Genomic DNA, 25345 nt, shown 5'->3' with positions numbered 1-25345 from the left:
TTAACTGCGTCGGTTGGATTTGTTGGGCTACGAGAGCTTAGACATGACTCTTTTAAGAGGTATATAGCAATATATGTATGCATATATGTAGATACGTATTATGTATGCATGTTTGTAAATTGTAAAGCGGCAGCAGCATTAAAGGTTAATAACAAAAGTTATTGTGCTATAGGATAGGTAGCAATAGATCAATAAATAGATATATAGATAGATAAAAAGATAGATAAACATAGATAGATAGATAGGTAGATAGATAGAGTACTACTTTTGATAGTTTCACATCTTATTGAGATGGATATGCTATTAAAGAGATGTGCGCACACAGAATATTGAAAAAAAAAACTAAAAATAATTCATAATCGAACAGAAAAGGAGTTGTCAAAGTATTAATTGGCATTTTCATTTGATAATTACAGTAAACACTTAATTAATTGCTTATGTTTCTTGTTTTTTTTTTGTTGATATTTTAGGGGGTGTATTCAGGCTGCACAAACTTGTATATACTAAATAAGTAGATATATGTAGTAGTAGTAGTAGTAGGTATTCACTTAATTTTTTTTGTTTTGTTTGTTTATGTTTTTTTCATTTTTTGTTGTTTTGTTTTGTTTCTGTTTTTGTTTTTGTTTATGCTTTGTTTTTAAAATACATCAACAACTACTAGAAATGTGTATACAAGTATATATCGAAATTGAAATTTCTTATTTACGTATCATACTTTTGGATCTGATATTTTTATGATTTACGTTGTGTTCGCATCGAGAATTGCAGTTGCTTCGCTTCGGTTCGCTTGGTATCTGTTGCCTGTTGTCTGCCTACTGATCTAAATATTTACTCTTTATTCTGTGATATTCACCTCTTGGCAGCGTGGCGCCCGGGCGTGAGAACATCGACTCCATTTCGCTATCCAAGTCCCGGGACATGCTGTGACGCCAGGGTGCACCGAGACCGCTGCTGTTGCCGGCGCTGTTCAGGCGGCTGTCAATGAGAGAGAGACCCAACGATTATTATTATAGGCTCATACCTACACACAAGTCTGTGTTTGCGTGTATAACATATCTAAATGCATTTGATTGTGAGGAATGTCGGACAACGTTTAGCTAAAGGACTTGCACATTGAATAGGCCAACTTACAGGCAGCATTTGGAACCAGGCCAATCAATAAACCAATTGCGTATGCGGCTCGTAATGCATAAGACCTTTAGCAAACGTTGTCTGCACCTAAGAAACATAGGCGGATATAGCAGGGTGTATGTAGTACTTTAATATTTAGATAGTCGATAGATGATAGTTTAAAATAGTTGAAGTACTATAATCTGTGCTCCTTTAACTTCCACTTTGTATACTTACACTTGCTTCTTTTCTACCGTTTGAGTATAGCTATAACTGACTTGTGACCTATGCTCGCTTTTTTTGGTAGTTAGTTGAGCGTTAATCAAATTGCAGTTGTTATATAAGGTTTATTATTTCGAGAGCAGCATGTAAAAGAATTATAACAATATCATTGTAATTGTTAACGTTTATACGCATTATTATACTTGTTATACATAACTGGGTATGTACACGAATCGATTGTAATGAAATGATTGAATTCTCTCTTCAGGCCTAGTGGCCAATCACTCACCTGCCGAATGGACTGCCCTGACTCCACAATGGCCTACGGCCTTGTGCCTGCCGCGAGATATCCGTTAGCAGGCGACTAGAATGACTGGGAAATCCGGCTGTAAGGTCACTGTTGACGTTCATGCGATTCGTAACAGCACGCACCTGAAAATGGAATATGATCAGTGGGAGCAACATGCATATAAACAGTTATATTTTTATCGGGAAAAATATTTCAACTTACACGTTGCAGCAAAGTCGAGAATAAGTTCTCCGCGGTAAGTATTTCGAAGCCATCGTCGTCATCCTCCTCGCCAGAGCTTTGAGAATCGTTGTCTTGGCTAATTTTCTTTGCAGGCCTCGAGCTCCTGCGTAAAAGACAATAAAGCAACATGCTAAGTTCAGTTAAATACTCATGGACAGAAATGGATTATGTGTTTGCAAACCTAAGTCTGTGCGGGGTAAAAAGCGACTCATCATCGCCGCCATCACGAGTAATAGAAGTTGTGCGCATCTTCTGGAATGGCGAACTCTCATCGAACCCGCTTTCGCTGAGGAGTGAGCTGTAAACAAAGTTTAAGACACTTAAAATAAAATTGGACAAGTTTGCTGCCTACTGAACTTTACCCAATACGATGCGATGGACGCAGTCGGCTGAATGTTGAGCGACTGGAGGCGGTTGTGTGAACTGACTCGGAAGGCTCAACGCTGCGCTCACGTGGCGTGATTAAGCCTCTACCTTCCACGGAAATCGGTATAATTACTTCGCGTGGACTCTTCTTAATAGGCTGCGAGATGCCCGGACCGCCAGTAACAGTTGATTGCGACATGGTCGTGGCTGTTTCCGTTTCGGATTCAGCAGTCGATTGACGTGACAGCGAACCAGAACTGCAAGGAATTACAATTATTATCAACAATGGACACCTATCCAAATGTGGATTTCTCGCAGTTGCACTCACCGATTTGTAGTGTTCGAGTTGGTGCGTCCATAAGCGTGTTGTGTTGGTGGCCGCTGTATGTTTATGATGTGCTCTTTGGGCTCCAAGCTTGTGGCTCGCGCCTGCAGCGAGGTCTTGATGGGGCTGTACGGTATAGGACCTTCGCGAGGTGGCGCACTGCGTAAGTCGGCCACTGGATGCTGCATCTCGGTGCTGAAGCGCATCGCCGGCTGTGGCTGCTCTGGAATGCGCGGCTTGATTTCCAGCTGCACCTCTGATTTGGCATTAATTTTGCGACGCGGCAACGTTGCCGATTTGAGCGTAATGGATGCGGTAGAGGTTTTAACTGCGCTGGCCACTGAGGGATCGCCGCCCGGTGAAGCTGTGTATATGGGATTTTAAAGTTTATTAAACATTTAGTTAATCGTTTTCATAGTGCGCCTGGCCTGCTGGGAAACGAACAATTAAGCAAGAAGCATAGATGTGGCAACTTGTGGGTTGGTTGCTGGCTTGGAAGTATTCAAGGGCCAAACAATCGGTTGTTAAGCGTGTGTGTGTGTGTGTGTGTTAAGTTGCAGCGGTAGCGACTAGCGGCAGCTAAGGCGGCTACAGATACGAATATGTACTAACAACAAAGAGCAACAAGAACAACAACGACAACAACAACAGCAAAGACGGCAACAACAGCAAAGAAGAGCGAAACAATTCTACGAGCAGCAAAGATAAGCTTTAGTTTCAGTTCGGGTTTGTTGTGAGTTCCATTTATGGGTTAACAGAAAGCAGAGCAACGACACCGACAACGGCAACAAGAAAGGCCAATTTGGTGACAGTGATTGAGAGAAACAGAGACTACAAAGGAACACACACAAAACGCTAGATGCTATGACGCTGGTTAAGCTATTTCCCTATATCCAAATATCTGCTCCATATGTAAGTGAGTTTGAGGTATCAATAGGTAACCAGCCTCAAGGCATCTGCTAGGAAACGCAACGGGAACGGAGCGGATTTGGTTGACGGCAGGGCAGGCAGGCAAGCAGATAGGTGGGTGGGTAGGTGCGATGTTGGGCGTCACGTGGCACTGTGGAGCCACTGCCAAGACTTACATTTCAGCCACATAGGCAAGGCAGATATATTAAGAGTGTCTTGAGCTTGATTATGAAATGGTCTCGTACGCGAGCTGACATTGTAATTGATTATTGGCATCGTATTGTTGTTGCTGTTGCTGCTGGCATGGACGTGGGCATGGCTGGGGGCATACAGCGGCGAGGGCGGTGGCGTAAATAAGGCACTGCTGGCAAATCGCTGGTGCTGCTGTGCCTCCTGGCACTTCTGCTGGTACTGCTGCTGCAGTTGCCTGAATGGACTGCTTGTGGGCAACGGTTGGAATATGCTCGCCGTGCTATACGCGGTTTGTGGCTGCCAAATGACAGCCCGTTGTGGCGTCGCTGTCGTCCCTCTAGGAACGCAGCCCGAAAAGAGTCGCTGTTGTATCATTTGCTTAGCAGCTGCTAAAGCGATTGGTGATGCACTGGTTGGACTGCTGCTGTTGCTGCTAACATTGCCAGTGAAATTGTTGCTGCTCTCAGTGCGCATCGGTAACATTGCACCGCCCCCAAATCCGCCGGCGCCGCTGCCAAAGCCATTGCCGATGCCAAATAATGGTGTTGGCCTGCGTATCACTAAAATTAAGATGATGATTCAATGAATATGATGAGAATGTATGTGGATGTATGTTATTGTGCTATGCGAGTGGATGCTAAAGAGCAAGAGAGAGCAGATAGACAGACAGAGAGAGGGAGATAGAGAGAGAGAGAGAGAGTGTACAGGTGAATCTGAGACAATGATCAGTACAGAAATAAGTTTGGCATGTGCTCTGTTTACTTTGGGACTATGATCTGTTGGCATGACCAAGTGAGTTGCAATTGGAATCGGTTGAATTTGTATTTGTGAGTGTACCAGATTATATTCCAAAAGCCAAATATAATCCATGCAGCACTCCGCTGGCAAACGGTTTTACATACACATCGACAGTGGGGAGATAGTTATGTAAATATTTGGAATACAAGACGCATCAACTGAAAGCTATGCACAAGTCTTGATCAGTAAGCAGATAAGAACGGTTTAATCATTCAAAAGATTACCATTTACTGGGGGACATTTTATAATATTTTTGGTTATTTTGTAAGTAAAATGCTAAAAAATCCATTTAAAAATTTAGTCATAATTCCTTCGGACCTTTTTAGTGTTCATGAATTGGTGCTGTTTGTGACAACGTTTAGCTTCCCATTATTACAAATTGTATAACCAAAGTTTAAAAACTAAATAATTTAAAGTAGCAACCGAAATGTATAGATGATAGCCCTTTTTTTTAGCTGTTAATTATATCTGTTATATATCTTCTTTTATTCAAATTCATTTCATTCATCCATTTTACGGTCTATTTCAAAGTTATTAAATTTAATGTGTGTTTAAAGTAAATAAAAAACAAATCAAAATTGTCAACATCAGAAATAAATATATATTAATTGAAAATCATTTGATCTGAAGAAAATAGATTGCAATTGGATGTAGCTTTTATTGCTGAAGATACCTTTATCAAATCTGCCAAGAACCTCACCCGTAGAATTAGAAGAAATTGTGCTTCAGAATTCAGATATCTTGAGTATCTTAGCCCAATATAGGTAAGAATACACATCTAACGTGGTTCCCCAAAGCGAAAGAAAAGGAAAAATTTGGATAAATTCATAATTTAAATTCCTTATAAGAATATCCCTAATAGTTTTGCTGAGTGTGCGTTCTAAAAATGCGCTTAACTGCTTAGCCGCTAGACTTGTGCCTGACGCTATTGCTTGGTAATGTATAAAGAAGTGCTGGTAGTCAACTCGAAAGCGCTGCGGGCTTAGCTTAGTTTATCATTATCAGAGAGTATCATATATGGACATGCAGTTGCATTGGCCACTTACCCGGCTGAATGGCGTTTCCGATTATGGCGCGTGCATTCTTCAACTTACGCTCGCGCTCCTCCGCTGTTATCTCGCTAACGCCAATTGTCTCTGTTTGGGCGCAGAGCTGGTCCAGTTCTTTGTTGGACTCGTTTTGAGCCTGTCGCAGCAGCGCAATCGAGTTCTCCATGGAGCGACGCGCCTCCTCAAGCGAAATGGACGTCACAGAGTTCTTGGAATCGCTGGCCTCTAGAGTTCCACACACTACTGGCGATGGTGGTGGTGTGACAAAGGCTTCCTGTGCCTCAGCCTCTTGAGCCGCGGCAGCTGCGGCGGCCACCTGCTCCTGAGCGCGACGCTCACCTGCTGTGGGTCCGGCCACAGGAGTCGGGTTTGTGGCCTTGCGCTCGAACTCCTTTTTAAAACTGCCTACGCTAACGCCAGGTATGCTGAGCTTTTTAGGCTTCTCCGGCGCTGTCGATATTGGCGGCGGCGGTTGAAACTTTTCTGCCGTTTCTAGGATGCGCGACTTGCGACGATCCGCATTGAACTTGTTGAGTGTGGACTCGTCCTGCAGGCTACACTTGCGGACGAAGGGTGCTAGGGGAGGCGGCTGTGATGCAGAATTGCTGCTGGGCGCGGCTTTTCCTGTGGCACTCTCATTGATCGCATTCACCAAATCGGCGGTCTTGTGTTTGTTCACAAATTTTTTGATCACTTTGGTGGCGTCCTTCTCCTCGGGTGTTTCTACGACCGCATCTAGTTTGGGACGTGTTGACTGTCGCGGTAGCGCATTGGCGAGTGGTGCAACAGGTTCGCTGATAAGTTGCTCGCATAGATTTCCAACTTGCTGCATATCATGTGGGGAGTAGCTGGGCGCCGTCGACGTTGACTGTTCGTCAGCAGGGGTAACGATCTCAGTCTCCATAGCCTGGGGCGCCGTCAATGGTGTTGGTGCAAGTGGTGCAGTTGGTGTTGGTGGCGCAAGTGATGGTGCTGCGGCTTCGCTGACCACAAATGAACTATTGGCCGGCTTCTCCTTCTTTTTGGCCGTAGTGCCGGCGGCGTTCTCGGTGGAAACCGTGGGCTGCAGCTTGCGCTTGGCTTGCACGGGGCTCTGGGCGGGTGTTATGGTGCGTGTTGGTGAAGGCATCAGTGCAGCCTCACCACCAGCTAGGAAAGCGTGGTAGTCACCAGAAGAAAGAAAGAGACAGAGAGAGAGAGAAAGGGAGGCGTGGTTTAATGAGTGTGGTTAAATGGATTTGGTTTCAAGTTGTTTAGTGCACTTGAGTGTGGTCCATTTGATCGTTAGGTGGGTAACGGAGTTGGAACAGGGAACCCGCATGAGCAGCAGTTAGTTAGTTGGTGGACAGGGCACATTGTTGTGTATGCCAAGTTAGTTTACAGCACTTTACAATATACAAATATATACAAAATTGTGCGCGGAGGAGCTCTAGGGTATTATGGTCTTTACAAGCATGATGAATTTAGCATTCGATATTCGGTTCAACTCACCAGCAACCATGTCAAGAATGCGACGCTCTGCCTCTGTGTTGGGCCCACCAATATCACGTATGGAGCCTACTGAATGCGAGCGTTGAACGCGCTCATTGGCCGCAGCCTTGGCGGCTGCTGCTGCGGCTGCTGCGCCCTCTGCCGATGGTACCACCAGCTGATCTGCCGTAATGGCAGCAGGTGTCAGTGAGAGGAGTACATCGAGGCGTACCGGCGTTTGATTAGCCAAATCCTCAGCCAAATCAAGGCAGGAGACATTGTCGTTCTCGTTTACCCACCAATGCGAGCAAATCTGCTCGATGGTGGCTCGCTTCTGTGGAGACACCGTCAACATTTCCCGAATGAGTGTGGAAGCACGCGACGGCTTGCGTGGCTCATAGTAGTCGCCCTGGCTGATCTGTTTGACAAGTCTTTTGAAGTTGGAACCATCAAAGGGCATGGAACCATAGACTAGAGTATAGAGCAGCACGCCCAAGGACCAGCAGTCCACCTCGGGTCCCTGGTAGGGTGTGCCTTCTACAATCTCCGGCGAGGCATACAATGGTGACCCGCAGAAAGTGCCGAGCAGGCGCTGATCGTCGAACACATTTGACAGACCAAAGTCGGCAATCTGTAAGAGGAGAATTAACAAAAACTCCAAAGGATTAGCTGTGGACTAGTTAATCAATAAACTAGTAAGTAAATAAAGCTCATTAGCTTCTCTTAATGCAAAAAAGGCTATACTAGACATTAGCTACTAGGATCACAAGCGAGGGCTAAATACATTTATTTATCAAAAACTCAATTTAAATAGAACAGGCGCGCGTGTTAATAATTATTGACTTTATTGTGAACGTTGAATAGGCTTACAGACGAAGAAGATACGTTAATTTTCCTAAATAAAAATATGATATCGAATTGTGTATACAGACAGACATAGCTAACTAAGACACATATATTTCTTTCCGTATAAATTTTACAATATATATATATATATTAGGTATAGGGTATATTACAAATTGGTTTTAATGTCTAATTGTGAATTTTACGATTTTAGTATTAAAATTTTACCTTGGCATTGCCCTGTTCATCGAGCAGGATGTTTTCCAGCTTCAGATCGCGATGGCATATCTTGTGTTTGTGACAATAGTAGACGGCCGTAGCCACCTGACGAAAGATGCGACGTGCTTCCTCCTCGCTAAGCACCTTGCGTTCGGACAGGTAGTCGTATAGCTCACCGCCAGCGGCAAACTCCATGACCAGCACCATTTTCTCGCGGTTCTCAAATACTGTAAGTGAGTAACTCATGTAAATATAAGATAAACATATGAACATGTATAGTGTTCTAGGTCGATGAATTGAATACCTTCATATATGTGTATAATGTTGGGATGCTGCACTGAGCTCATGATTTGCACCTCTCGTCGAATGCGGACGAGATCTGCCTCAGCTTCAATTTTACATTTCTTTATCGTTTTGATGGCCACCTCCTGGCCCGTTTCCTTATTAATACCAAGCTGCACTTTGCCATATGTGCCTTGACCTAACTTTTTAATAATATCAAATCTGCAAGGATCATTAAACTGTAGCATTTGAAATTAGCAACGGGCGAATTACTTACCTTTGTCGCAGCTTCTTGCGATGATTGTTCATTTTGACATCCCCCGTGTTGGATATGCCGCTCAAAATATTGTCTATTTGATCCTGTGGTATGCCCGACCTATGTCCCATGCTATTCGCGGCAGCATCCAGTCCTGCAGCTGCACCTGCAGCCGCTCCCGCCGTCGCCCCATTTGTCGACGAGTCGGGTTTGCTTATCACCATGGCTATAGCTGTGGCTGTGTCTGTTGTCGAGTCAAATTACTGCAAATGAAACAGAAAAAGGGCAAGTATGTTAGTATATAGTTCACTTGTACCAAAAGCAAATATGTAGTTTGCCAGGAGCAAAAACAGAACACACACGTCGCTGCACTCATCCATCAAACGTTCAATCAAACGGGCAATCAATTAATTATCCACGATGCGCCACCGAGATGAAACCAGCACCAGCATGACAGGGCCTTCACAAATCCACACTCGACCTAGTTTTTGATTATGCTAAGGCAAGGCAACAAATTAGACGCCAGACAAGAAGATTTGCAAAAGCTTGAATTTGCATTCCACGTACAAAGGATTAGTACCATGAGATTAGCTATAATCTTGTTTTACGTGCATACATTATGTTAGATAGTTGTGATGAAGTTTTAAGTTTTAATAGGATACGTTAGTTGTCCATTAAATTTATATCTTATCATGAGAATCGAGATAAACGAGACGTACTAGCCGTACTTTTTCAACATTCTAAATCAAGTCAATAGTTACTTAAAAAATTTCATCTTATAATAGCTGGGAAAATATATATATTCTCAGCTATGATATTTCAACCGAATCCCCTGACCTGTTAAATTCACACAAACTTTCAAAAAACAAAAAACAAATGATAAAATTAATTTAAATTCATTTAATAATGAGCATATTTTAAAACCAAATTGTAGTTTTTAAAAATTAAAATTGTAATTTTTAAGAAAGAAAGAAATTAAATATCATCAGTTGTGATAACATAAATTCACCTAAGATTATGCCCTGCAAGTCTGAGCACCGCCAAGGGAATATTTATACAGATTTATTTTCATGACCAGACTAACGCCCAGTACCCCAAATATATCAGTGTGCCAGTTTGTCTGACTCTATGCGCAGTCATGCTTAAAGCTGCATCAGGCGAGGCGAGGCGGAGGGGCACAACAGTCAAGTGAATGACTTGCACTGGACGCTAATATCGATATCCCCCTGAGTGCCCCCATTGTGTTTGTTTCGTCACAGATTTTAGAACACTAATCCATCAGCATTGTGCATGAGCGTAGCTATTAGATACAAGTGCAATCTACTACATACATATACATGAATCTTATGCAAGTAAGTTTGAGAATCTAAGCACTTGCCTGTGACAGTTATGACTTAAAAGCGGAGCAATGCCCCACAGAAGGGATCGACAAGCACGTTGCTTGGCAATGCTCCAATTATAAATGTGCACTTGATGGCCACTAAATTAGAGTGTAACCACAACAAACGAACACATATACAAATACAACAAATACAAATACAACACCTATGTTAGGCACTCCGATGAATAAACACCCTCGAAGAAACTTTTTTTCTTAACTTTCGACCTTTTTCCCATATAATATAGTAGTAGTCATATTTAACATTGATTTATCGGTAAGTGAGGAGAATAGAATTACTCCTAATATATCTTGAAAGAAAACCATATTCCACACAAAACACATTTTTCGACTTAGACTTCCTTCAGATAAAAAGTAGATCTATGTTGTTTAAATTTCACATATATATAATACATGGCAATTTTGTTTATAATTTTTGACCGATTGACCTATGGCAGCTTTATGATAATGCGGTCCCATCCGGCATGTGTCTATCGGCAAAAGTACTGCCTGCATTAAGAGACATACCTATGAAAAGTTAAGTGAGATTTAATTGAGAACTGAGATATGATCTGATATTGGTACCGATCAAGAAACTTTATGGAATCGGAGACATATCTTTCTGCCTGTTGCAGAAATTGGTACGAAACCAACCAGAACTACAGTTAAGAGTAATCCAAGAACACGAGCTGTACACACAAGTAGCACACCAGGCAGTAGTAAAGACATCCGCTGCAAGCCATGTGCAGTGCCTGGCACGAGTCACACTCTCACTCACACACACTCAGGCATACACAAACACACACACTCACCCACCCGACACAGCGTATAATACTGGGTTTATCTTTGAGACACTGGCACATACAATACAAATGCGTTGGGGGCGCGTGCTCTACAGGAATAAATAAATTAATCTCGGCACGCAATTGTATTAGCGCTCATCTATCTTTGGGCTTCTGGGGTTTTTTGAGCGGTTGTGCGGTGCAACGAACAGTTTTTAAAGTGCGCTGAACTCTGCTCGTTCATTTTCACTTCAGGCAATTCAATTTGTGTATCTGCAAGATACAATAACAATTCGCGGCGTCCAGTGTTCTTGTTTTTTGGCACACAGAACTCAGCACATGTCATTGGGCAGATAGCGCAACAACTAACTACGTGCCAAGCAACGGGCGCACCGGCCAGAGGAGCCAAAGTTGGACAGACAGCCATCAGAGATAAACACGAGCAATGCATTTGCCCCTCACCTCCCCCTGCCACATCTCATCTTATCCCAACCCATGCTGTGTAATGCCATGCCATTCCAAGGCAAAGTTGCTAAAATATCTGCGCTCGCTTTTCCGTCAGTTTGGAATTTCTTGCATCGTTGTCGTTTACGTCAAGGGAAAATATTTTCCTTTTTTTTTTTGGTTACCGATGCTGGTACCCTTGCCTCAGAGCAGGAGGAACGACAATAACGACAACAACGACAATACGAATTATAACTGGCGCCCATATAAATATGCAAATGAAATGATATATCTGGGTCAAGTCGAGCGCCACATTTGCTGCTTATAGCATATCCCTCTCGTACATTCCCTGTTGTAGAATCCTCAAACATTTAAATTGGCATTGCCCTTAACAGAGATATATGGTTCTTGCACTGATGAGCACATCAATCCAAGCGAAAATCGTCCCATTTAATCTCATAAATTGTTCAATGACCATAAACTGTTAATAAAAAAATTGTGGTTGATGTTATTGGTCTGCAAAAATAAATCGATTCAGTGATATAATTGAATTGAATCTCTGACAAATTATTTGTGTTTGGGGTGCTTATGTATGGTCACACAAATTAACGTATCAATATTTAAGGGCGATTATTAAAAGAATCTTTGTCCAATTTTAAACCAATTAATTTGCTGTGGCTATTCAGCTATCTTTAACTGAATGACTGAACTGTAACCAACGTACAGATAAAAATTTTAAATATTTTTCTTTTGCGTCCTTTTGAAAGTAACATGTAATGAATTTAAGAAAAAAGCAAAATAATGAAATGGTTTTTCGGTTTGTTTGTTGATGTATGTTTTATATGCCAAGCTCCGTTGATTGAGACGGAAGATACAAAGAGAAAGCAGACATATCATAAATTAGAAATAATGTGCTCTTCTTAAAATATTCTTACAGCATTTTTTCTCTTGTACAATTGAGACGAAATAATTTATATGAAGGGAAATTTAACTCACAAGTTTCTTAGTTTCCGTTTACTAAGTTTGTGGCCTAATCGCAATGGACAATACAGATTTCATGTTTACAATTTCTTTTGTAATCGAGTGGTTAATAATTGATTGCTCGGGGAAGTAGGAAGTGGCCATCGGAGCGGATATGTGTATTTTAATGGGTGGGTACAGAAAACTTTATTTCTGACCTATATGTACCTAAAGTCTGAAAAATTGGTTGAACTTTTTATGATAGATTGCCACACCCCCTTTAGTATTAGTCCAAGTTAGGTACATCGCTTAGCTTCTGTCCACCTATTTTATTTTAGTTTGATTTCACAATGTAAAAAGAGTATCTCACAATCGGCAGCTGAAGACACTTGTTTGGTGAAATATACACAACCATTTCGGAATCATAAGATTTTATATATACGCACGCATGTACACATACATATTTCATTGGGTAGTCGATTAATAAATGAAATGTCTTTTGCGACAATTATACCAAAAAAACCGGCAATTTTATGTGTCAATAAGTCAGAATATCTTGGCCTCGAATCTATGTCCAATGAACGCAAAATAAACCAAATAAATATGGACATTAATTGTGGTAAATAAATCAGTCAATTTATTGTTATTATTAATTTGGCACTTTTTGTGCGGGTGCGATTCACAACGAAATTATGAATTATATTATTAATGAAAGAAATGCGTCTGACAAGAAGGAGATGCATGTCCTCAAAAGCCATAAAAGTAGAGCTAAGCTAACGGCTGCGACCACACAAAAGTTAAGAGAAAGGCAACCGGAAGATAAAAAACATTAATGAAAGAAATAATTTAAACGTTGAGAACAAAAAAATAAAACATGTTTGTTAATGCCAGTGGCCGAAAAAAAAATCGAAAATAAATAAAATAGTATAAAAGACAGTATAACGAGCAAGCATGTCAAGCATTTCCTTTCCTTGCACTAAAGTTGGCACACCAACACACACACACACATATCCCCTACACCCACATCTGACTTGCAATGAGCGGCCGCCATATGCTGAAAAAAGTTTTTCTAGCCCCGAGTACAACAATAACAGCATCAGAAAACACCGTCAGCCTTCTGTGTTGTGTCGGTGTGTGTGTGTGTTGGGGAAAACAAGAATTTAACGCTCTGCTCTTTATGCCGGTGCAAAAACAGCTCTGAGCAGAGTTTTCATTTTCATGTATGCATGCATTTTCATGCACTGTATTGCTCTTGTTGGATTTTCGTACCCTGTATTTGCATTTTCATGCACTTTATTGCTCTTGTTAGATTTTCGTACACTCTATTTGGTTAAAAGAAAGGTATAATCACTGATAAAGTATACATAATCTAGATCAATAATAAAAGCCATGCCCATCTCTAAGTGCGTCAGTCTGTCTGTTCAGCTGTCCGACTATACGAACGCGATGATTTGAAGCTACATAACTTAGCCACTTCAAATTTGGAATGTGGGATGTATCTGGAATACTATACCCATTTTTCGCAATCAATTAGTATCGACAAAAACCTTCTACTTTTTGGGCATATCTTGTAATTACAAGTGATATGGGTTTTAATTTATGTACAAAAACAAAACAAAAAAAAAAAACATTTCAGAAGCATAATTTTGCCTTGTGTCTTATGCATATCATAAAGATTGGACTAGAATATATATATTTTCTATAGTATGGGGCTGAGGGTGAAGTATAGTCGCTGCCTTAAGTAAGCTTGTGTTTCGGTCTACAATAGTTATACATTTTTGATAAAGCAATCTGAAACTACGTATAGGGTATCTCCTAGCTTGGCATTTCCGATTTGGGCACTCTAACTTAGTTTTGGTTTTTTTGAGGTTTTGTTGTTGTTTGCAATTTGAATTTTTAATGAGTGCGTTTTATAGTTTCCCGTTGGATTTCCACTTTAGCTATGAGCTGTTTAGTGAGAAGTTTCGAATGACTCTTTGAATTGGAAGCGAACCGAAATGTATAGCTTTTTATTGGATAATAATCGCATTGTTTTTGTTTCTGGGTATATTACTTGACCAAAAAGTTGAAAATAGCTTTCCCTCTATCTCATTTCTATTCAGGCGGCATCTATCTCACCCTCTAAGTCACTATCTCTATCACACTGTTTTTGTAGCTGTCTATGCCATTGCCATCGCCGCCTTTTGTTTGACACTTGAGTTGTGACATTGTTGCCATTGCCATTATTGTTGTTGCTGCACTCGTTGTTGCTCATGTTGCAGTTGTTATTCGTCTTGCTGTCCACTTTCACGGATACTGCATTTGGCAGTCGGTTGACACGTAAATGTTTGGCCTAATTGCCATTTTGAAAATGTTTGAACAACAGAAGAGCTCTCAAATTTGCCTACATGTTATTGCCAGAAACAGCTTAAAGGGACTTCATTATAAATAGGAGATCAATAATATTGCGTATCCAATTTATATGTTCTAAGACAATAGTAATATATACATTAAATTAAGAGAATCTTTAAAAAATAAGCAATATTCCCCCTTTTCAATTCATTTGGCACATAGAAATTACAAAAATTTAACATAAAATTTCGCAAATATTATTACACAATTTATTTTTTATTATAGCTAATGTGTTTTGCAAGGAACAAAGCATTAAAATGTATATTCTGAAACACATCCCCACGTCACACTGACTGAAATCGTACATTGCGTATACGTAATATGAACAAAGACGATTATATTTACAACCTATACTATTTGAACAAAGAAACGACGACGGGGTAAGCAGCTTCCTTTCCACCCTTTCTTCGGGCACAGCTTGGCTGTGTGCGTAATTGTGAAATAATGTGCCTAGTTATAAATTATTTTGGGTAAGTTTTCAGCTTTTCAATTCAATAAATTTGTAAATAGTTTTGTTATTGCATACTTTCTCAACAAGATACGGAAATGTTGGTATAAATGCAACCAAAGGCGGAAAAATTGTTTTGAAAAAAATTCCCATAGAACACTATCGAAAGCAACGTCGTCTGTATTTAAAATCTCGTATCTCGTAATAGAGAAAAAATTAAAAGAAATTTTTAAAAATAACTTTCAGCTAACACGCAAGCGGAATTTTTATTCGAGCAAAAGACCCGACCAGCAACGAAAAGTAAAAGCGCCAGCGACAAAAACATACCCAACTAAATAGCACACGAACGAGGAAGCAACTTCGGTCTTCTCTAGAAGAATCAAGCGGGGCAATTTCTCGGGATAATGCTGTTATACATAGATACACACACACACACGCAATACACGCGCACATACACAGGCAATCGAACAATTGGGGTATTTTTTTTACTCTTACTGCCAGTCCCTGTTGTCTGGGCATGATAAGTAAGTGAGTACCCATACGTATACATATATGGTAGGTATGTACTTTTAATATGTAAGTATTTACCTCGAATGTGGATTTGTTTCAGTTTGATTTCTTTTTCGCTGTTGTACAGTGGTGCATGCAACTTTCATGACCAAGCAACCCACATGCACACACAAAGACACAGAACACACACCAATACGTATCTCACAACGACAATTTTCACATTTCGCTTTTTGTCAAACTGAGGATTCTTCACTTGAATATTGCTCCATATATAGTATAAAACTTATGTATATATACCATGGGCTATATTCTGTATATGTATCTCTTTAGTTATACATATACTTATGTATATATTTCGCGCTCTGGCCTTTAGCCGCCGTTGCCGTTTTGCCAACTTGTTCGCGTTGCTTTATCCGGTCGACTGGCTGCAGCTCTGAAAATTTTTCCTCGATTTTCCCCAAATACTGAAATGTTGAATTTCGCTCCTGCTACCCAATGCTATTGCGGCATTGTTATCCTAAAAATAAACCCCTACATTGCTCTCACCATAGCAAGATCGCACCATTTGCATCGTTGTCTCTCACAGTTTCGCTCGTAATCCCACTCTCGCACACGATCTTACTCTCTATTCTCGTGCGTTCTGCTCACGTGCGTCAGGGAGACTGGAAACTGGAGCGGGGCGCGTGCCATAGCATTATGTGTGAAACGATCGCATCGAGATCACGATCGTGCATATAGATTCGACTTGGTGTGTCTATAAGCGAGTGCGTTATAACCATACGTAGTACATACCCATGAATAACTAAATTTGTACATGTGTACATATATATTAATATATATAGTGCACGTTATAAACATTAAGGGTGGGTAGTGAGAGCACAGACCATAATGGCAAATAGCACCAGCAGCAGTAGTCGAGCACCAAATGGGCAATTGATTTATTTTGATATAATTTGCCTAATGCCCCCACAGATCATTATTACGACTCTATGTGTATTTGTATAAATATTGTACATATATTTTTGTGAAATGGTAAATATATCTGCCAATAGTGTTTTGAACACATTCAAAGGTCATGTATGAATGTGAGAGAAAACTGGGTATGCATATGACAAGCATCTTTCATTTGCATGCACAAATTATTTCTGCAAATACAGGAAAAGCACTTCGGTCGCCAACTATATCAAAGTAATTAACTGAAATATTTATTTTAGTTAACATGCTTAAAAGAAAACTCAGCACTCGATAATACCTATCATGCTAACGCGTCAGTCTAGAAAGTAAGAGTGACATTTATTAGATTATGCGAGTAATTGTTTCAAGTAAAATTATATTTATATGAAAAGAAAAATGTTTTAATTTTTATTTATATTTAACGGATTAAGATTTAATTTAATATACATAAAAATAAAGTTTGGTATTTTATAGGCACGAATGAGTAATTTTAATATATCTACGTTTTTTTTCTGACTTACATATTGCCTGATTAATGATCAACGTGCAGTCCAAACTACAAAAGAACTACAGTAAGATCTGTGAGAAACTTAACTTAAGACGTGATTGAATGTTTTTGGAAAATCCACTACCTGAGTGAAAATGCAAACGAAATCTTTCAATGCGGTAGCAGTAATGAGTTTATTGCCCAGTGCTTATCTTAACACTGTTTGCCAAAAAGGGAACACAAGGTACACTGACCCTGTGGTAAGTGATACTCGGACTTGAAATGGAACAAACGCATACATGTCTCAGCGTCAGTATGTATTGTTATTTTGATGATCTCCGGCGATTTCGCAACGCAAAAATTTGAGCCAGGCCGAATATGGGCTCATCGTCCCGCTTTTTCAGGTTATATTTATAGGAGTAAAGTAATATTAGTATTAGTATTGCGTATTGTATTGTATATTGAAACCAGCTGAAACCAAAGTCGAATCTAGCATGAAAATTACACTTGGACATCAGTTGAACTGGCCAATCACGGAGCAAAATGATTCATAAATATGTACATAGGTAACTTAAAGTACTAAATCAAGAACTTAAGTAAGAAGTGGAAGCGCCCACTCATAAAATTGCAATTTGCGTATCTTTTATGCTTAAATTACAGAGGCTATTAATGGTAACGATGAGTCGTGGCTTGTCAAAAACAGTGAACACCACAAGAGCCTGAATATTCGATGATATTTTTGGGAATCTAGTCAAGGGCGCCTTTTGTGCCTTCGACAGCACAAGATTCCAGATATGTTTGAACAGACCCAGGCCAGAATAAAACATACCAGACTCCAACTATGTATGAATATAACAGCCATAATAAATACGTATTGCATAAATGCAAATATATTCAATTATATTGTACGTATTTTCATGCAATCCACGCTAGCTATAAAAAAGTATATGCAAACACATTTATAAGATTTATATTCCAAAATTTTAATATGTGTTTGTTCGACCTTATTTGAAAGTAAATGCACAACTAAATTGGATTGCATATCCTTATAAAAATGTTCTTTCATATCATAACGAATTAACAATAGAAATTCCTACGAGCAGTACGAATGCCATTTCATGCATTAAATGGATGTTTGCAAATAAAATGTAGAGGGTACATAACGAATGTAAAATCATTGTTCAGTGTCTGTTGGCAGCCATACATCCAAATTCCATCTACTATTTATCAGACAAAACAACTTGGCCAAAGCTTCATATCTCAAGCTGGGCAACCTCAAGGCAGTACTCGAAAGAAGCCCAGCGCTAGCAACATTAATCAAGAAACGCAATCTTGTAAGCACATTCCAAGGAACCATACGATATGTGCGTGTTTATATCCTCCCAAGCAGTGGCCGGTGCCCAGATACTTATTTTGTGTGACTTACATTTGCATATGCAAAAGTGTGCAAAATATTTCAAAGCTTATCAACGCTGGGCAAACACTGGTTGACGATGATGATGTGGATGAAGATAATGATGATGGCGATGCCGGGGGGCAGCGTAGATGTGGCAAAACTGCAATATAAGTATGCATAGCCTTTTAAATGCCTGTTCAAACACTAAATATTGCATTATGCCAAGTTTATCACCTTATAGTTGAAGCTAGCGCAAATATTTGCCAGGCAGCTTGCCAAGAATCAGACGTCGACTATTTATCACATGCCAGACAGTCGGCGACTGGGCCGACTAGTTTTGGCCCACTTCCGCTTTGGGGCCACCGACAAGCTTGGCAGGAAGCAGCACAGAAACGGAGCACGGGTCGGGGCACTAAGTCAACCTTAACGGCATAAAGTGAGCTTATATAATTTCCGTACGCGTTTTGCCTGTCAGCGTGCCTCACTATGTATACTAGGTATATATCAAACTCAAGCACACGGTCTACTACTAGCTTACATGCATACATGATTACATACGTACATGCTTTCATATGTAATGCATTTTTGGGGATGACCCACAGGCCAATTGAGCTATTTCAGAGCACGCCCACATTTTCGCCTATGCAACAGCGAATAACCCGTCAAGTAAAAACAAAAGAAAGCATACATTGCATGACAGAAGCACTGCTAACAGCAACAACAATAACAATGACCAAATATGAGGGCGTAAGCATTCAATGGGCGTGCACACAGTGTGACGTTCATGTCAGCAAGTGCCCCAAAAATAAACGCGACATTTCTGAAATTTTGCGCCAGCGATAACCGGAAATGCCATTTTGGGCTCGCTGCTCAGTTCTAAAAGTTTCAACGCAGCCAAACTCTGCGCTCATGCGTGTGTACGGGTGTGTGTATGCCCATAAATCAAAAACTTTCGCTTCCCTCAAAGCATAAATAAGTAGTTACCACAGAAATGCCCAAGTCTTTTCAATGGTCGGCTCGCGTTTATTCAAAGTCTCGCTTAAACGAATTTTAAAACTTTTGCACACCGGCAAAACCAGCCCCCCACCACCAGCGACAGCCGGGCCCCACCACACATTACCAGCCTTCATTCCTTTACATTTCAATTCATTTCATTCAATTTTATATCTTCGCAATGCATGTGGCAAATTTGCCTCAACTATGCGAATGGCGGCAGACAGGCTACAAAATGGCGCCCCATTGCGTGTGACCTCGTGTGTGTGGGTGTGTATGCGTGTGTGTAGATATGGGCGCCGGCCATTTTCTCGCCGCGCTTAATTGACTTTGCATGATGCAGAGAGCGTTAGTTATGTTGTCGCCTGCCCTCAAGTAATCCGTTTCTCGCATTTTTGTTGGAGACCTGCTAATTGTTGGCCCTGCGTTGTCAATTTAAATGTCCGTTTAAAATGAAAGGACGACGCACTTTAAAGTCAACTTATCCATACAAAGTGCTTTACAGATTATTTAGAAAATAGCATATTCGAGTTTGCAGCAAATCAGTATTCGTGTTTGAGATAAGTAGAAATATAATTGGTAATTACATACACAAATATACCTTGATCAGCAGCACTATAATGCTACGTCAAATATTTACTAGCCGAACTTATTATACCATATAATTTATACAGCCATAATGCTTACGCAACTTTTTATTAATATTAATTTAATATTTTTCAAACCGAAGAAGGCCTGATATATAGGAAAGGTTAAATGTACAGACTAAAGCTCTCCTAACATTGAGAATCGATCGGGGTTTTTTGCTAGTGTATTTTGTATGCCTCTACGATTTAAGATACTTGATAATGGGTAAAAGGAATGGATCTTTTAAATGTAATGGTACATCTATGAAACAATAAAGAACATATTCATGATCAGGATGACCTCAATCTGGCCATGCTTTTATGTACGTATTGAACGCAGGATTGCGTATACAAATACATACTAATATTTACGCTTTGGACGCCCCGCATCGCTTCCCTTTGTTCAAATAGAAAATAAATCCATATTAGAGGTACAGCCTTGACTTCGTTTAGTATACATATTTAAGCCCCTTACATTTTATGACCGTCAATCAAACATATAAAAGAAATGATTTTAAAATCTGTGAAGCAGGGGGAAAGAAGCAGAAGTACATAGAAATGTTTGTCGATGTGTGCGTGATTTTGTGCAGTCCTGTAGTACAGGCAGAATCAATAGGCACTTGGTAGTCAGACCGGCCAATTGTCAATTATCCCCGTCGCTTACCACGCATGATGCAGTGCAGAGGCAGTCAAAAAATTGACAAAAACATAAAGTAAATATATTCTTGATCCGGACAACGAGCCGAATCGATTTAGTCATGTCCGTCTATCGGTCCCTCTGTATGAAGTCGGAACCGGCCGAAACTATATGATATAGCTGCAATTGAATCTATCGATTGTATCAAAAACTGCTTTGTTTATTAAGATAGGATGAATGGACAGTAAAATGTGTTGTTGTGTGGCAACATATTCTATTTTTCAAGATAATTTCACCAAACTCAGCATTTACGGGCTTCACTTTGTTCTTCATGCAAACTCGTTCCTCTATTCCGCACACTTCCGACAGCATGCGGACATATTCGTACAAATACATTTGTTGTTCTTGCGCAAGGAAGAAGCATAAGAGAAGTGATGAAAGAAAGACGCAACGGCGGAGAGTAATTTAATTTTATTTTGAAAGGGTAAGTTGAGACAAATGGTATGTGGACTGCCAGCTATGCAATAAAATAAATTAAGTTAAATAAACCAGATAAATATTAAAAATACCAATATTTTTTGTCGTGTTAATATATCGAATGGAATAACTTAATTACAAAATAGTGTGTTATGCATGTATGTATACAAAAAATATTTAATAAAAATAACTTGTATACATATATATGTAAATTCTATATTTGAAGAAATAACTTATAATCAAAATTATAATGTAACAATTATTAATATAAATAATGCATACATTTAGAAGCAATTTGTTTTTAATCAAAAAAAAAAAAAATAAAATTGATTTTTTAATTAATATATAAATTAATAACACATGACCTATTTCATTGAGGACACTAGCTTAAAAAAGCAATGCACAGCGATGTCGCTTCTTTTTACTGCCCCTAAACCCTATCCCATATGCTTCGATCAATAAGCAATGTGTTCATAAGGTGGGAAATGTGCGATATATAACAACGAATTTGCATTAAGAGCTAAGCAATATTAGAGACAAACCAAACATAAATCAAAAACAAAGTTGACCTGCTGCCAGACCCACGGTAAGTTATGTCGCGGCAATTTCTCCAATACTATACTTTATATTAGGTACCTCCAGCTAGTTATATCTTTGATTTGAAGGCTGACATCAGCTTCTCAGTACCTTAAAAAAAAACAAGTAAATCAAACGTCTAGTCAGGAGTACCGACTAGGCAACACAGTAAGCCGTGGGAAATGTGCCCTCATAAACATTCTATACATTCATAAAAAGATGCACTTTTCGATGCGGCTGAGCTTCTTTCATTAGACCCACACTATAGGAAATGCGATTTTCATTAAATTTAGTGTTTATTGACCGATCTTTATAAAATATTCAGGGCATAAAAATGCGTTTTTGAAGGTAAGGTATTCAAGTTATCAAGACAGCTACGTTTTTAAATTTCAAATCTTGGAGTCATTAACATTTATACACACGGACAGACAGACCGACAAGGCAGGATAGACTAGGCTGTTGATATTGAGCAAGAACATGTATACACTATGGGGTCGGATATTGTTCCTTCTGACTATTATATACATTTGCAGAAAACTATTATACCCTTTTAGTGGCGAATTTTCAGAACATTTTCATTCTGATCGTAATCGGTTTTTAGAATTCTGATAAGTGTCAAAGCCCTCTTACCTATCTCTCAATTATCCATTTTATGTGCATAACTAGTGTACAAAAACAACAATGAAAATTACTCGCAATAACAACAAAAGTAGCAACATCATCGCCTGGTTATCACTCATTTACTTAATTGAGTTGTCGTTGTCGCGCTCCATTTTGTTGCACTTGGTTTTCATCTTTTGTGGTCACGTCGCAACGTCCAAGTTGTGGGCAGTCAAGCGAGGGGCGTTGCAACATCCCAAAAGATATTGTGTAATGGCGAGAGGGGACATAATAGTGGTTGCCAGAGTCTCCGCGGCGGACTCTTGTTGGCATAATTTACGGTTGTAATTGTCGCACGTTGTCGGCTTTTAATGTTCCCCTTTGTATCGTTGTTGTTTTCTGGCTTTCTGCATGGTTATCCACGGTATTGTGACACATGCTGAGAGTCTGCGCCTCACTTGACGCAAATTACTTGCGGCAACAACTTAATCAGCAACATTTGTGTGCCGGCCAAGGTAGCTTGAAGGCCAATTGAAGCGGCTGAAGAATCTAGACGTGAATTAAATATATTTAAAAGAGTCTGCTGAGGAAGTAATTTATGTTTAAGCTTCCGCAACTCCAGCTTTTCACAATTTCTTATTTTCACATGGGTTCAAATATAGGCTTCAGATTAAAAGCTGGATACAGCCATTTAGAAGATATGTAATTGATAGTCTTTCTCGTATCCAGAAGCAGAAGTTTTTTATTAAAGAGACTGGTGAGAAGATTCGTATACTTTAATCAAAAATCGATTAAACATACTTTCGATATTAATATATCTTTATCATTCTTTCTTTTTTTTCCTGCATATTCTGGCATATTCAGTAACTGAGAATTTTTCAACTCTTCAATCTGTCACTATAATTGTAAGTAGATCTTTCACTTTTTGGTAGCGGTTGCTTATTAGCTTTATATGTTATTTAAAAAGTTCAAAATAACTATTTGCCTATGGCACAATAATTGAGTGCACTGTGTTTATTCACCAAAAAATGATTCTGGGATACAAATAACTTTTATAAAAAATTGAACTCAATATGTCGGTGATTCGGGTTTGTTTTAGTTGGTGTGCAAAAAAATTGGATTTTTTTATGATGCAATACAAATTTTGCTGATTGCTTTGTAGTTGCCAACTCGTACAAGCATATATACTGTATATAATATACAGAGAAAAGCGAGCTACCGAAAGGTTTACTCGCACATTTTCATTTAATTGAAAAACTTTGATTGGATTTGCATGTATCATTGATGAAATAGATTGTTAATCCTGAGGGTAAATCTTGCGATACTCCAAATAAGAAATTTTGTCTCCTCTGGCGCTCAACTAGTCGAAGCATCTGAGAGATACAAACGTTTGCGGATCAGTGTGTATTTCGGTTATTCCTTTGACATTTATGCAAAAACTGCTCGCAATGCTGTTAATTTATTTCGACATTTAAGTGAATGCGCGCAGAAATGACAAACTGTCGGACTGTCTATCTCGCAGTTGGATTGGGTGTCTCTCCGGGAAGGTCGCCACTTGAGGGCGCTCTGATGGCTCTGGCATACTTTTCAGGAGGTACCCTTAACGCCACGCACTGACCGCTGTCCACTGAAGTGGGCTGCCCATTTAATTTCGTATTTTTTGCTGCCTTAAGCACATTAAATTAAAGAGCACAGTTTTACAGACACGAGGGAGGGGCATGGGCGGGCACGGAGGCGTGTATTGCCACTGAGACGCATGTAATTAAAATGCATTTTCAAGTTGTTTTGCGCTTTTGCCGCTGCTCGTTGTTGAAGTGCCACAAGCGGGAAATGGGAGCGCATGGGAGAGCACAGAAATTCGCAAGGAGCGTGCACAGTTTTGCAACTGTTGTTGCCATTTAGTTTAGTTTAGTTTTTGTTTTTACGCCAAAGTGCCTTTTAAAATAAAACAAAAAATAATTAAAGCATAGAACGTCAAGAGCTGAGTGCTTTTCTCGTGCATCGGATGAGATGCATGTCCGAAGATCATGTACATGCCATTAGAAAGAGCTAAGATTTCATTTCTGAAAATGTTAAGATAAATAAATACGCAATTCACAAACATTTGTTTATAATATGTTTTGTAGATTTCAAATCTGACTTAAAGGGATAATTTAATCGAAAACAAGTAAGACGTTCTAGTTGGGAGCTCCCGACTAGGGGATACCCTGAACACTCTTCTTCCGACAGGCGATAGGTATAAAATGAAGAATACTTGAAATATATATACTATTCTAGAAGCTACATGTCAAGTTTGGTGACTCTAGCTCATATTATTTGCCGAAATTGCTCAACAAACAGGATTTCGATATCGATTTTTATCGATTACTTGGAAACAAAATCGATCTGCTCGGCCACTAGGAGGACCTACAGCCAAAATTTCAAGTCTCTAGTTCTTATAGGTTCGGAGATCCTTGCGTTCATACATACGGACAGACGGACGGACGGACAGACGGACTGACGGACAGACAGGCGGACATGGCTAGATCGACTCGGCTGTTGATGCTGATCAAGAATATATATTCTTTATGGGGTCCTAGATGCTTCCTTCTACCTGTTACATAAATTGGCACAAATACATTATACCCTTTTTACCCATTTTTAATGGGTTCAGGGTATAAAAAATATCTTGACAAAACGTAGAAGTGCAGCGATTTGCGAGGACTTTGATGAGTTTGGGAAAATAATTATATAACATACTATTTCCTTACTTTGTAAAACAATAATTGATTAAAATTATGGTTCATATTCCAAAAGGTCTCTGGATTTTATCAGTTCCAATAATATTATTAAAACTTTCCACTAAATATTATTATCTCGTGTAAAATCGTTATATATTTTTGTTAAACGTTTTTGTTTTGAACTCACTGTATTATTCAGAACAACCCGAATAACCTTCCAATTACTTTGATGTAAGTGTTTATGACTTGAACTGCAGATTGGCAAATAAATTTGTTTAAATTAAATGCATAAAAACCAATAAGTAAATAACTGCAAAAGCAACAATACCTGTACAATTAATCGAAATAAATGACACAGAAATTGCATCGAAATAAACACAATGGAAATAAGGG

The 25345-nt window shown here is 39.5% G+C and overlaps 1 protein-coding gene across 9 annotated transcripts in view; it reads right to left on the bottom strand.

Moving 5' to 3' along the window:
• Nucleotides 1-25345, bottom strand: part of Nuak1 (Nuak family kinase 1) — a 51706-nt gene that overhangs the window by 8275 nt on the left and 18086 nt on the right. For 2 of the 9 annotated variants that reach the window (XM_064696122.1, XM_064696481.1), the window contains exons 2-14: nucleotides 8595-8836; nucleotides 8340-8539; nucleotides 8045-8262; nucleotides 6995-7604; nucleotides 5501-6652; nucleotides 3641-4216; nucleotides 2559-2919; nucleotides 2227-2487; nucleotides 2046-2162; nucleotides 1844-1967; nucleotides 1622-1764; nucleotides 1348-1404; nucleotides 854-975 (exon numbers count right to left, since the gene is read on the bottom strand). In XM_064696122.1, the coding sequence (XP_064552192.1) occupies nucleotides 854-975; nucleotides 1348-1404; nucleotides 1622-1764; nucleotides 1844-1967; nucleotides 2046-2162; nucleotides 2227-2487; nucleotides 2559-2919; nucleotides 3641-4216; nucleotides 5501-6652; nucleotides 6995-7604; nucleotides 8045-8262; nucleotides 8340-8539; nucleotides 8595-8797 (4144 nt within the window). In that variant the 5' untranslated portion in view covers nucleotides 8798-8836. Of the gene's footprint in view, nucleotides 1-715; nucleotides 976-1347; nucleotides 1405-1621; nucleotides 1765-1843; nucleotides 1968-2045; nucleotides 2163-2226; nucleotides 2488-2558; nucleotides 2920-3640; nucleotides 4217-5500; nucleotides 6653-6994; nucleotides 7605-8044; nucleotides 8263-8339; nucleotides 8540-8594; nucleotides 8837-15564; nucleotides 15742-25345 lie in introns of those variants that run through there. The other 7 variants (XM_064696241.1, XM_064696565.1, XM_064696404.1 and 4 more) reach the window with 5 other exon arrangements.

Source organism: Drosophila montana, unplaced genomic scaffold (assembly GCF_035044405.1).
Source record: "Drosophila montana isolate Dmon_TW-CO22-7 unplaced genomic scaffold, ASM3504440v1 contig_1083_1, whole genome shotgun sequence".
Taxonomy (NCBI): Eukaryota; Metazoa; Arthropoda; class Insecta; order Diptera; family Drosophilidae; genus Drosophila; species Drosophila montana.
Note: the sequence above shows the minus strand (reverse complement) of the source record. Positions and strands in the feature narration are given on the sequence as shown.